Source organism: Cololabis saira, chromosome 13 (assembly GCF_033807715.1).
Source record: "Cololabis saira isolate AMF1-May2022 chromosome 13, fColSai1.1, whole genome shotgun sequence".
In the NCBI taxonomy this organism is placed as follows: domain Eukaryota; kingdom Metazoa; phylum Chordata; class Actinopteri; order Beloniformes; family Belonidae; genus Cololabis; species Cololabis saira.
Genome location: NC_084599.1, coordinates 4,388,515 through 4,403,159, shown reverse-complemented (window position 1 = coordinate 4,403,159; position 14,645 = coordinate 4,388,515). Strand labels below are relative to the sequence as shown.

The following is a 14,645-nucleotide window of genomic DNA, read 5'->3' as shown; positions in this document are numbered from 1 at the left end:
ATGGCTCCTTTATAATAGAGATGCACCAATCAGGATTTTGAGGGCCGATCACCAAAATCAGTATCTGCCGATCCCGATTTTGCCGATCCCCGATCACAGCGAGAAATCCATAAATTCGTCAATAGTGTTGTTTCATGTACACAACACTGACATTGTATTATTAGGTATAAAAATTAGGAGATGAGAAAGTATCATGAATTGTCTGTTTTATTGCAGGCTGAGGCAATATGCAATATTTCACCCTCTAGAGACTCTTAGAGATGATTTAGACTCGGCTTACAAAGAGTAAGTGTAGCTAACTAGCTTCAGCTTCCTGTGGTAATAATTATGTACAACATGTGCAGCAACACAGACAACAGCAGGCATGTCACTCTCTAAAAGTTGATACAAGTTGTAAACTATAAACCTTAGTTTTCCTGTGGAAAGAGGAATTCAATCTTAAAATAAAAATTAATTCGGAGTTATTAAGCTTTGTGAAAGCTTTAGCGATAGCATCCGCCGCGTGTGAGGAAACTCTTGTGAGTGAAGCAAAACTCTTCACACTAGAGCTCCACATGTCACTCAAGAAGCGACTGACATGACTGTCCTGCGTGAAGCTTTTGTATATAGTTTGGTAAAACTCCGACAGGATTTCCTCAGTGAAATATTTACGACGCAGCAGCGTGTACCGCAAATCCAAGCAGCTAACGACGCGTTTAAACCTGATGTCTGCTAAAACAGAAAGCGGCCAATAATCAAGGAATATGAATTCATTACCTTACGATGTAGTTCTTTATTTTTCTTGCTGTCGTTTACATGTCTCTGTTACGTTCAGTTGAGTTAGCGGCGTTGCTCCTGTTCTGTCTCTGCCTTAGCGACAGCCAACTTTGGAAACTCAATATACCTCTTCGTGTAAGAAACTTTCATATGTCTTATCAATCTTTGTTGTGTTGAAATTCTTTAATAACATTCCTCCTCGGCGTAGGCTATCTCCATTGCACACACTTTGCAAACTGCAAATTTGTTTTCCTTTTCGGACATTGTAAAACTCCCGTACCGGCGAGGCCGACGCCTCGGTATGAGATGCGGGAACGCCCGCGCGGGCGGGGGTTTGTTGTTGTAAACGTCATCAGATCGGCCGCTCTGAACTATTATTTTCCGATCTCCGATCAAAACAGATAGGGGCATTATCGGCCCGATACCGATCAGTGGCCGATCGATCGGTGCACCTCTTTATAACAGAGGCAGTGTTTCCTTTCTTTAGTATGATGCTTCATTTCTACATAATCCTCCATCTAAAGATGTGGCTCATTTGGTGAGAAATATGGCGCACGCAGTTTATGCGTTGTAGAGTCAGTGAATCTGTGGTCGATCTCATGGTCTTGTGAAGAAATCTGGACACATTTACCTGGATTACTCCCACCTGGCTTTACAAAGCCGACCTCCTGAATAGTGTTGTTTCTGTCAGCCTGTTTCAGTTTTAGTTCCAGTCTAGTCTTTGGGTCCAGCTATCATTTAGTTTTATTAGTTTTAGTCAAGTTCATTCTCCTTTTAGTCGTGTCCAGTTTCAGTCGACTTAAAGTCTAAGCTTTTTAGTCTTATTTTAGTCAGAATTGTCTATTTTAGTCTAGTTTTAGTCAAAGATTGTATTTAGCTAAACCCAACAATTCAAACAAGGTTATCTGATTATTATATTATCGTTACCTTATAGACTCAAGAATACATTCATTCCAGATACAGAAGACTCTTATTTGAATTAACAACATATTTATGTTTCTTTGTTATAACATTTCATCTCGTCTCGTTTTGGTCGACGTAAATGAAGACACATTTTAGCAGAGTTTTTATTTCGTAATCTACATTGTAGTCTGATTTTTATTCCTCTAGGATATTGCATTATATATTTAATTATCGTTATCGTCACATGACCAGCATTTTCGTTGCGTCTCGTCTCATTTTTTCCTCAGGGGATAAAGGTACAATATTTAGTCATAATTTTTGTTAACGAATGCAACTTCACTCCTGAACGTGGTTTGGTCTTTGTGAAACGTTTAAAGCCAGAATGAACTGATGGTGCTATGAAAAAGCCTGGATTTATCTCTTATCCTCAATTTCTTAATCCTACTTTTGTGAACCAGCCCTCCGGGTTGGGAAATGCTGCTTTATTGTACCTGCACAGATTCAAAGTCCTTCATGTCAGACTCAGCAAGCCAAATCATAACCAAGCCCCCTCCAAGTGTCACAACAGCTCTGGAGCTCTTTTCTGTAAACACGTGACCCCCCAAAAAAACCCTCCGGTTTTGTCTCATCAGCCCAAAAGACGCTCTCTCAGGCACGTCGTGGCTTGTCAAAATGTCTTTGTGGTGAGCTTTCTTTCTTTAAATGTTCTGCATAGATGATAAAAATATCCACGACATCTGTGATACCACAAACTCAGCAATTACTTTAAAAAATGACTGTAATATAGAGAATCATTATCACTTTTAGGGGTACCAATAAATCTGTCCAGGCTAGATGACAAAATCCTTGCAGAATCCACCGTAAACCTTTTTATCTTCTTACTTTTATTGGTTTATTCTGTTCCATCGTAAGGGCATGCAGAGGTCCATGACACAATCATTATAACTTAAAGAGAAATGAAGTTACGTTTCAAGGAGCTGTGAGACAACCGTCACCTTTGCCCACGTCTCTAAATGGCCAGAGGAAAGAAGTAAACTCCCGACTGGCTGCTCACATTAGTAGATTTAGCAATATTAGCAGTGTTTTTCTTTCTCAGAGATCAATGAAAAAGAAAAGCTTGGGACAAGGTTTGTACAAACTAGACTGGGTAGGACTTTTTTCTTTGCTTTGATTTGTGAATAAGGTAGCTATTCTCATAAAATACAACAAATATCTGAAAAAGTGATTGGTCTCAGCTCAGGAGGACCAAAAGACATAAAAACTGGATTTAAAGGTACTTGAGACATACTAACGTCTTAAAAGGGGTTTGCAAAGTTTAAAGTTTTATTCATACTTACAGGTTTATAAAACTTTACTCCTGCACATGCAGGCATCCATGTTTAAAAGCTGGTTTAATGTTCTGCGTTAAACCTACGCCGTAGGGTAGGCGGCTACACAGGTAAGTATACAAGTCTCCGTAGCTACGCCGTAGCCTGACCTGCACCTCCCAAAAAATGTAGCTACGCGTCGAGGCGAAGCAGACCCAACGCAGACCGAGAGGGCTGGGATTGGTTTGCTTGGTAGCAACGCATTTCCGGTTCCAGACTGCGCCATTTTTAAACATCTTGTTGTTGTACACGGACAGAACATTATCAACATGGACCAAGTCGAGGAGCGACTCATTGAGGAAGTCCGTAAATAAAAAAATAAATAAAAAAATAATAAAACGACAATAAACCATTCAGGAAATGAACGCAACCCCCTAGTGCTCTGGGGGGAAACTGCACCGTGGCTAAATGGAGTGACGGAGAAGTCCGAAGGGTTCACGACGGCGTCACGGCAATGGTGTTGGTTTAATGCAGAACCTTAAATCAGGCTTCATACTGGTGTGAGCTCCAACACGTGAACAGTCTTGACCTACGATTGAGCTTTTACCTGGCGCCGACCGGGACCGACCCCTCTGCTGTGTTCTGGGCAGGTGTTGGAGTTCGACGACGGGTCCGGCTCAGTGCTGCGCATCCAGCCTTTGAGGACGCACCGCGATGAAGCCATCTACGAATGCACAGCCAGCAACAGCGTGGGCGAGATCAACACCAGCGCCAAGCTCACCGTGTTGGAGGGTAAGAGGCTCATATTCATGTGTGTGCCGCTGTGGTTATGGAGGTTAAAGCACCATCATGCAAAGAAGAACACACATTATTGTTATTATAACCTTTATTTAACCAGGAAAAAACTCTCGTTGAGATTAAAAATCTCTTTTACAAGAGAGTCCTGGCCAAGACCGGCAGCAGCACAAACACAGAGTTGCACAAACAAACAATAACAAAACAGTTAAAAACAAATCAGAAATACAGATCACAAACAAAATCAGCAGTCAAAGCATCTACAGCCAGTTGTTCTTGCTTCCAAGTCTTTCAGAAGAACCTGAAAAGCATCAAGTGACACCAGATTATTCAATTTTAAGATTTTCTGCAGCTCATTCCCAGCAGAGCGGGCAGCAGCTGAAAGCCCTGCTAGCTGGTCCAGCAGGACCCACGGTACAGTCAATAGAAATAAGTCCTGCGACCGAAGATTCTGACTCCCAGTGCTTTTTTGAGAGAGATACCTCCCCAAATAAGCTGGAAGCAGGACCAGAATGGTCTTATAAACAAAGACATGCCAATGATAAAGTCGTATAGTTAGAATTTGTGGTATAGGGTTAGGGTATAGGTTAAGGTTAGGTTTTGGGGTCCGGGTTAAGGTTAGACCTTGGGGTATAGGTTAAGGTTAGGTTTTGGGGTCCGGGTTAGGGTTAGAATTTGGGGTGTAGGTTAAGGTTAGGTTTTGGGGTCCGGGTTAGGGTTAGACCTTGGGGTATAGGTTAAGGTTAGGTTTTGGGGTCCGGGTTAGGGTTAGAATTTGGGGTGTAGGTTAAGGTTAGGTTTTGGGGTCCGGGTTAAGGTTAGAATTTGGGGTTAGGTTCAGGTTAAGTTTAGGTTTGGGGTTAAAATTAGGATTTGGGGTCCTGGTTAGGGTGTTTGTGGGTGAGGTATGCTGACTCCCTGTACTGTGTCAGATGAATGTAACCGAGGCTTAGAGACCCCTTGTGGCTGGGATGTTTCAGGTGCGTGTAGCCGAGATATGACGTCTCGTTGAAATGTGTCGGTGAATGTAAGTTAGGCATGGGGACCCCTTGTGGCTGGGATCTGTCAGGTGCATGTATTGGCGCTTTTAAAGTAAATCGGAAGTTCTTAATTTTATTTAAGATAATTAAAAAGATTTAAGATTTAAGAAAGGGTGTTTAGGGTTTTAAAGTAGATCTGAATTTATTGAGAGGATGACCCTGTTTGTTTGGAGGTCGGTTTTGTGTGTATTAATTCCTAGTTTAGGGTAACCTTAATTATTATCCCTCCTGGGGGCCTTGGTGAGATAGTAATAATGGTACCTAATAGAAATTTCTGGACTTTTCTTCAGTGGTATGCCAACGTATCAACAGACGTTTCGGCCGCTTAAATACCAGACGTCCTCCTCGTTGGTGGCCCCCGTGGGTTGATCAAATCCCAAGGTTTGTCCAGTGCCCAAATAGTCTTTTTAGGTAGAAGGGTCTTGTTCTTATGTATTTGGGATATATTATTTGGGGATATTTATTTTAAAAATTGTTTCGGTTGGCTTTCTTTAGATTAATTATTATATTGCTTATATTTTTCGTATTTTTTGTTTTCAATATTTTGGTTTGTTGGGATGTATTATTTTTTTGAGGAATTGTTCCGTTTTATTCTGTTTGATTAATTTCCTTGTTGTTTTGTATTTTTTATTTTAAATTTTCTAGTTTGTTTTAGAAGGAGGTTTGAGATATTCTATGAAGAGCTCTTCTGGTTAATTAAGTGGAGTTAAGTTTTATTTAATGGTCAGTCCAGAGTGGAGGACTGGTGGGTAGAAACAGGTGGTGTTTGAGTCGAATCCGGTTGGTCTTGTTTCAGGCTCAGATCTGGTCGTGTGGAAGCTATATGGTGTATGTTGGTGCATGAGGATAGGCCTCTAGAAGACTGGAAAGCATTGAATACCCTATTAATCCAGGGTAACCTTCCCACAGTGCTGCCCTAAAAGTCGGGACATGGGAGGCTGCGTACTTACTGGAAATCTGATTCATCACTGACCGACGGTTGGCACCGTTAGGTTATCGGTCAGCTCAGATTTCCCTGAAGAACCGTTGTCCTCTTCTGTTGTTTTTCAGCTGTGGTGGGGTTCTGTCTGTCTCCGGCGTTCGTGTTTTCTGGCTGGAATTGAAAAGTGGAGAAGGATGGGAGAAAAATATTTATTGGTGGTTGTTTTTAAGGCCCGTGGTCGTTCTGAGGTGTCCTGGAGAGTGCTGGGTGGAGCGGCGGTGTCCGTTCGAGCTCCGGCGTCGGCGGGGGCCGCGAGGTGGGCGGGGTTTCGGTGTTAGAGGGAGTCGCGGTGCCAGTGCGGGCCGCTGTTGGGTGTCGTCGCGGTGCTGGTGGGAATCCGGTGCTGCAGGAGGTCCCGGTGCCGGCGGGGGCCCGGCGTCAGTGCAGGCCGTGAAGCCGGAGGGGAGGGCAAGATGCTAGGGTTAGGGTTAGGGTTAGGGTTCGGGTTAGGGTTAGGGTTCGGGTTAAGGTTAGGTTTTGGGGTGAGGGCTAGGTTAAGGTTAGGGTGAGGGTTAGGGTTAGGGTTAGGAGCATCATGGAGGGTTAGGGTTAGGAGCATCATGAAGGGTTAGGGTTAGGGTTAGGAGCATCATGGAGGGTTAGGGTTAGGGTTAGGAGCATCATGGATGGTTAGGGTTAGGAGCATCATTGAGGGTTAGGAGCATCATGAAGGGTTAGGGTTAGGGTTAGGAGCATCATGAAGGGTTAGGGTTAGGGTTAGGAGCATCATGAAGGGTTAGGGTTAGGAGCATCATGGATGGTTAGGGTTAGGCGCATCATGAAGGGTTAGGGTTAGGGTTAGGAGCATCATGGAGGGTTAGGGTTAGGGTTAGGAGCATCATGGAGGGTTAGGGTTAGGGTTAGGAGCATCATGAAGGGTTAGGGTTAGGAGCATCATGGAGGGTTAGGGCTAGGGTTAGGAGCATCATGGAGGGCAGCTTCAGTCCTCCATCAGACAAGCCTGGGACATTACTCCTCCTCCAGGCTCCGTCAGCTGGTCTCAGGTCTCAGATGTATATGGACTGTTAGAAGCGATGGATTGACAGAACGAACAGATACTCTTTATTTCTGATACACGGTTGTATCCTGTGATATGATGTTCACTGTTCACTGGTTTTATATTGATCACTGGCTCCTGAATCAACTCCTATCAAAATCACATCAAAACAATGAACCGTCACATCAAATCCGGTTAATAAATGTGATATCACAGCTTGGCATCACTTTATGCCAAGCTACGCATTTTGATCGCGGAAAAATCGGAGCGGGCTCTTGTGATTGGTGCAGCTCCTTCTGGCAGAGATGCTTGTCAGAGCCAGGCATCCGCAGGCTTGGCAGTAGTCTTATTGGTTTATTATTTTACCTCTTTTCTTATCATTAGGGCACGAGCACTTACAGTGGGAAGGCCCTACTGTATCTGTAGGAATTTTTTTCGTTTTTTTTTTTTTTTTCCCCCGACGAACGAGGCCCTTTTTGCCCCCCTAAACGTGCCCCAAAAGTCACCAAATTTTGCACACAAGCCAGGCCTGGCGAGAAATGTGATATTTCATGGTTTGTATTAATGGAGCGGCCTAATGGCTCAACAGCGCCCCCTAGAAAACTTTGTGCCTCAAGCCCCACAATACGGTTTGACGTACATGCACGTAAATTGGCACACACCTGTATCATGTCACAACTTAAAGAAAAGTCTCTTGGCGCCATGGCCGAAACCCAACAGGAGGGCCATTTTGAATTAATCATGTAGTTTTGACGCAATTTATGCCATTTCTTCGGCCATTAATGCAGCTCCCAACCGTAACGTGCGTTTGTTATACATCAAAATGTAAGTCTCCATCCTGCAACGATACGCATTACTTTTCTCAGTCAAAAGCGTTACCGTGGCGATGATAGACGCCAAAAAGCGATATTTGATAGTCCTGCCATAACTTTTGAATGGTTTGACATAAGTGAGTGCGAGGGCCCGTTCATCGCTGCTTGCAGCTTTAATCTTATTTGTTATTTAAGCATACTCTTAAATTAAATACTTATGATTTTTGAAAACTGCGCAAAGTTATGGATAACCCCTGAATGCAGGCATTGTGATGTAGAATTGTCAAATTGATTTTGATTCACCGTACAAATTGGCATAGATTACTTTTGTAATACTGTATTTGACCCGGTCTTTGTACGTTTTGACCGTATAGAAACGTAATTCTTGCCATTGTAAGAATGAGATGTACCTGCTGGATCTACTGCCCTTACTTTTTAACAACTGGTGCTTTTTATTATTTTACCTCTTTTCTTATCATTTTATTTGTTATTTACTGTTTAATTGTGTCTTGCCGCTTTTAATGATGATGTAAAGCACTTTGAATGACCTTGTGTTGAATTGTGCTGTACAAATAAACTTAGCCTTACTCAGATCAGAGCTGGAGTCCACATCTTGGTTCCAGGTTGATAAACACTGCAAACGTCTGTTGTTTGGTCTCTGTCTCTTGATGCAGAGGACCAGATACCCCACGGTTTCCCCAACATCGACATGGGGCCCCAGCTGAAGGTCGTGGAGAGGACGCGGACCGCTACGATGCTGTGTGCGGCCAGCGGACACCCCGACCCAGAGATCCACTGGTTCAAAGACTTCCTGCCCGTGGACATCGACAGCAGCACCGGGCGGATCAAGCAACTGCGCTCAGGCAAGTCTGCAGAGCAGTTTATTCTCACAGAGGATATGAAAAAACTGAGCCTGAACTGCAGGAGCTGGACAACAAGATGGAAACACCACAGGTCTCACTGTAATGGGTCCATTATTTACTACAACTCTTGAAGTTTGCAGAACACAAAAGTGCTTCAACTTTCCTGGAGCGAAACATCTCCAGCAGGATGGGCTGAACCCACCAATAACAACTGGTAACCCTTGTGCTGTCGTTGGGTCAAGGAAGGAGGAAGGGAAGAAGGAAGGAAGGAAGGAAGGAAGGAAGGAAGGAAGGAAGGAAGGAAGGAAGGAAGGAAGGAAGGAAGGAAGGAAGGAAGGAAGGAAGGAAGGAAGGAAGGAAGGAAGGAAGGGAGAAAACAAGGAAAGAAGGAAGGAAGGGAGAAAAGAGGAAGGAAAGAAGGGAGTAAAGAAGGAAGGAAGGAAGGAGAGAGCAGGAGGAAAGAAGGAAGGAAGGGAAAAAAGAAGGGAGAAAGGAAGGGAGAAAAGAAGGAAGGAAAGAAGGGATTAAAGAAGGAAGGAAAGAAGGGAGTATAGAAGCAAGGAAGGAAGGAAGGAAGGAAGGAAGGAAGGAAGGAAGGAAGGAAGGTAGGAAGTAAGGAAGGAAGAAAGGAAGAAAGGAAGGAGAGAGCAGGAGGAAAGAAGGAAGGAAGGGAAAAAAGAAGGAAGGAAAGAAGGAAGGAAGGAAGGCAGGAAGGAAGGAAGGAAGGAAGGAAGGAAGGAAGGAAGGAAGGAAGGAAGGAAGGAAGGAAGGAAGGAAGGAAGGAAGGAAGGAAGGAAGGAAGGAAGGGAGAAAAGAAGTAAGGATGGAAGGGAGAAAAGAGGAAGGAAGGAGAGAGCAGGAGGAAAGAAGGAACAGGAGAATGAGGTCATTTTGACCCAAAGACAGTACCAGGGTTAAAGGGTTAACCACTCCTGATCAATGACCCTGATCAATGAAGGCACATCTGTTTGGTTTTGTTCTAGTTTCATGAACTGGGTAATCCAGCTGTTTAACTGCCAATCGGATCATCTGCAGGTTCGGATGCTTTCATTGGTTCTGATCAGAAACAAAGTGAAAGAGTTGGATTGAAGTGGTGAACAACACGCTCAAAACGTTGGATGAACACGACAGAAAGAAAAAAATCCTTCCAAGCCAGACGTTGTGAAAATATAATAAAGGCATATTAATTTTCACAATTTACCCGTGAATTTGTGATGAAATCCTGACTCCCAGCTGAAGTGTGAAAAAGAAAAAGGTGTCTTCCTCTTTTTAATTCAGTAACAAGACGTGAAAAAACCAAACGCACTGGTCCTGCCCAGGTCTGAAAGGGAGGGAAATGAGCTCAGATAAGTACAGAAGAGTATTAGGCTCATGCAGGAGAAACAATATTTGAGAGGGGAAGATTTTTTTTTATTGTGCACTTTGAGAAAAAGTGAAGTGAAGAAAAAGTGTCAAAAAAAATACAATTTCAAGAATAAAGTAAAAATTTTGACTTTTTTCTCATCATTTCAACTTTTTTCTCGAAATTGTATTTCAACATTAATCTCGACATTTCGACTTTTTTCTCGACATTTCGACTTTTTTTTTGACATTTCGACTTTTTTCTCGAAGTGAATAGTGAAAAAAAATCTTCCTCCTCTAAAATATTATTTTTATTTTTCTCCTGCCTGGCCCTAATACTCTTCCGTAGATAAGCAAGGTAATTACAAACGTGGTGATTTATTTAGCGAAAATAAAAGCAAAGTTCAAAATCAGCAAGGAAGAAAACTCCGACAACAAACCCTTACTGCTTCTGATCAACTTAGTCAGCGATGAACACGTGTGGACGCTTGCTAAAGTCTGAAACTAAAGTTTGAGTAAATCCACCTTCACGCGGTCAGTGTGGAAGCGACAGATTCGTAGCGCTTCTCTCGTCTTCCAGAGTAGTAGTAGTAGTAGTAGTAGTAGTTTATTTGGTCGATCAGTTTCCATTGATACAATCCATTGCATTTCATTTCCTTTCGTAGGAAAGAAATAATAATAAAAAAGAAGTAAAAAAAGAAGTAAGGAATAAACCAACCAAAAGGTGTAGGCTGAAGCCTAAGCTTAGTAAACAGCAAAGTAAACACACATGCAAAACAAGAAGGAAGACAAACGTAAATATGACAGAAAAATCAAGTAAAAAAACAAACAGAAGACGGATCTCAGAAAACAACTACCGGTAACAGAGAAAAAAAAAGAAAAAAAAAACAGAGTGTAGCGAGTCCAGACCCTCCCAGCTTTATCTTTCCTTTCCTCCACACCAGAGGGGTTGATAATGTGAGCCTGAGTGGGGATTACTAAACACCTCCCTCCCACTTGAGCTGGTAGGATGCAGCCAGGTGTTGCTACAGTAATGGTGGAGCCCTCAGGAGGTGTAGCCCTCAACACCAGCAGATGTTGGAGCAGCTGCTGCTCTGGAGCATTCAGACAGGACTTACCAACATCAGGGAGGAAAGACAGCAGGAATGATCTCTTAGAAGCACCTGTTGCTGCGCAAGCACCTGGGAAAGGCTATAAGACACAAACTATCTGAGTCCATCAGTCCACATGAGAACAATGACTATGTTTACATGCAGTCAAAATTGGGGTTAAGGTCAATATTCCGGTTACTGAAACATTGGGAATAATCTGTTTCCATGCGTGAGCTAACAGGGTTATCCCTGTTTACATGGTGATTAATCATGTGGGATATCTGGATCAAACCAGCGACGCACGGAGAACATCACGACGCAATTCCCATCATTTCTGCTTCTTCTTCCTGTATCCAAGTCCAAAAACTACAACAATAACAGCAGCACGGCAGATAATGAACATCCCAGTAGAAGTGGTTTTGTTTCTCGGTCCTGTAGTTTTCCTTTTCCAGCGTCTTCCAGCTGTGCTTGATCTGGTCTGGTACAAATGCTGCTTCGCACAACTTTTCCCTCACCTTCTTGTAAATCTTCTATCCCGGTACTTTCTACCGTCTACAAATGCAGAAATGTTCATATCCTTCATTACATTTATGAAGGGATTAGTCTCCTCCTGGTCTTGGTTTCTCCGTGTTTATAAGAACTTCCTGGACTCAAAAGACCAGGATTCCTTGTGAACAGAGCATGTGCAGAAAACAAATTCATGTTCCTTTGGATGGGGATATTCCGTTTGGTGTTTACATGACCAAATATTCAGTTTTAAAAGGAGTAACCCAGGGGTCATTTTCTGGTTTTTAAAAACCGGAATATGAACAAATTCCGGTTATTCAAAGGGATTATTGGTGTTTACATGGCCGTGCGTAACCGGGTTATTGCCAATATTCCAGTTAGAAAAGGGTTTTGACTGCATGGAAACGTAGTGATTAATTTAACATTCAAGGCAGATGTCAGTCTTCCCGGGGGTAGATGACCCAGAAGACGTACGCTAATGTCAGAGAGAGCAAGGCTCCAGGACCTGGTGAGGACCAGAACATTGTAACTCTTGTGGCGCTTTTCCACTAGTACCTACTCAGCCCGACTCCACTCGCCCTCGTTTCTTTTCAATAACCAGATCAGTAACAGTAGGAGGTTGGAGTGAAGCTGCTGGGACGTATTTGATTGTGTATCTAAAGGAAGAAGACAACAACACTAAAGATGTAGAACCTGGAGGAGATGATAGATGTGCTGCTGGGGCTGTGGCTTGTGTTTGATATCAAGTTAAAAAATGAGAGAGAGAGAAGATTCAACGTAGTGGCAACGCTTTTTTAAAAATGTAGTTTGTCTCTGAGCTGCTGAAAAGTCCTCTGGAGCCGTGAGCAGCTATGAAGAGACAGAGCTCCTGGTAGATCTGGTCGTTCCTTATCTCCGTCTAGATCTTTTTAATTCTCTCCTCAGCACCAGGTTTATGAACATCTGCACCTCAGAGTTGGATCATGAAACAGACTTTTGCTGCCGTTGCTGGTTGAATAAAATGAACCAGAATCCGTCAGAGTCTCTTTCTCTGATTTCCTCCTCCTGACTCAGACGTCTGACTCCAACCCCCCGACCAATCGGTGGCCTGTAGTGTGATGATGTCAGATACAGCCGACTCAGCAGCTTAGAACCTCAGCAGAATAGTTACAGAAAAGTATCCACTCTGCACGTTAGACCCCTGGTGGAAAAGAACCAAACTGAGTGGAGTCGGGCTGAGTAGGTTCTAGTGGAAAAGCGTCACTGGTTCTATCCTAATACACAAGAGCTCAGAATTGAAAGAGGTCGTACCTTTTTCACACAGATGTTGCTGTCAGGCAGCTGTGGGGGGAAGTCATGGTCGCTCTTGTTTTTGTCCAGTCTCGTCCCCTGGAAGCTGCTGATGCGCCTTAATGGACCCCCCCAGGCGGCCACACAGCTTCCAGTGCCCCCCCCTTGTCTCTCTGAAACCAGTGTTCCCGCCAGAGCTGCTGGTTTATTATCCAGATGGTTGTTATCTGCATAGTAACCACAGCTCTGTCCACCATCTGCTGCACTAACCGGTCCAGACCGGTGCACCGCCCCAACCAAATCAGAGCAGGGACGTCAGTGCACATAATTAGTGAGTAAAGAATTTCCCCACGGGGACTGATAAGGTCTTTTCTTCAATAGAATTGAAGTACGATGATTAAACAATTAATTAAAGCTTTCACTTTTCTTTTTTTTTTGTTAAAACTCATCACTGATATTCGGGGTTGCCCAGTCACTTAATTAAAAAGAGCAGAAATACCAATCTGAATAAACCACTTATATATTTTAGTTCAACCAAAGTTTCATCGGGTCACTTTGGTTAAAGCTGAAATGAAAAATGTTGTCTGAATTCAACCCGTTATATCCATAAAGTGTCCTCACCTGACCCCAGTCATAAAGACAGTCATGCATCCACTTCCAGTTCATGTAAGGGTCTTTTTTGTGTGCATATCTTTCTTTACGTAGTATTTAACCCCCTGTTCTTTTATTGTAGCATCAAAACCTTTAACTCCAGCTGGGAAATATCCCGCACTCTGTAGCTTTGATATGTAAGATGTGTTTGTTCAACATCTCATTCATCGGCAAAAATCAGCAGCATTGATTCCCAAAGAATTTTTCTTTATCCTATTGCCTAATTTTTTTAAAACAATAAGCTGTCTTTTTTGTTTGAATTTTGAAACTTGAATAGAGGGTCTGCATTGATGTCACTTCCCCACTGGACCAGCCCCCTTACTCACACTGAGTGGTAAAAACAGATGCAACTAGTGGTGGAATAACAGTCGAATATCAGCTTAAATTAAAGGCAGTTGGACTTGACAGTGACCCGTACAGTTACCCCAAGAACCAGTGGTCGCTGGTTCTTCTCGACATTAATATTTGGTACAGTTACCAAGAACCAGTGGTCCATGGACATTAATATTTGGTACAGTTACCAAGAACCAGTGGTCCATGGACATTAATATTTGGTACAGTTACCCCAAGAACCAGTGGTCAATGGACATTAATATTTGGTACAGTTACCAAGAACCAGTGGTCCATGGACATTAATATTTGGTACAGTTACCAAGAACCAGTGGTCCATGGACATTAATATTTGGTACAGTTACCAAGAACCAGTGGTCAATGGATATTAATATTTGGTACAGTTACCCCAAGAACCAGTGGTCAATGGATATTAATATTTGGTACAGTTACCAAGAACCAGTGGTCCATGGACATTAATATTTGGTACAGTTACCAAGAACCAGTGGTCCATGGACATTAATATTTGGTACAGTTACCAAGAACCAGTGGTCCATGGACATTAATATTTGGTACAGTTACCAAGAACCAGTGGTCCATGGACATTTAATTTGGTACAGTTACCAAGAACCAGTGGTCCATGGACATTAATATTTGGTACAGTTACCAAGAACCAGTGGTCCATGGACATTAATATTTGGTACAGTTACCAAGAACCAGTGGTCCATGGACATTAATATTTGGTACAGTTACCAAGAACCAGTGGTCCATGGACATTAATATTTGGTACAGTTACCAAGAACCAGTGGTCCATGGACATTAATATTTGGTACAGTTACCAAGAACCAGTGGTCCATGGACATTAATATTTGGTATAGTTACCAAGAACCAGTGGTCCATGGACATTAATATTTGGTACAGTTACCAAGAACCAGTGGTCCATGGACATTAATATTTGGTACAGTTACCAAGAACCAGTGGTCCATGGACATTAATATTTG

At 42.9% G+C, this 14,645-nt stretch overlaps 1 protein-coding gene across 1 annotated transcript in view; it reads left to right on the top strand.

Moving 5' to 3' along the window:
- Positions 1–14,645, top strand: part of LOC133457979 (receptor-type tyrosine-protein phosphatase F-like) — a 191,313-nt gene that overhangs the window by 46,442 nt on the left and 130,226 nt on the right. The window contains exons 4-5 of the mRNA XM_061737398.1: positions 3,617–3,758; positions 8,267–8,455. Coding sequence (XP_061593382.1) covers positions 3,617–3,758; positions 8,267–8,455 — 331 coding nt within the window. The remainder of the gene's footprint in view (positions 1–3,616; positions 3,759–8,266; positions 8,456–14,645) is intronic.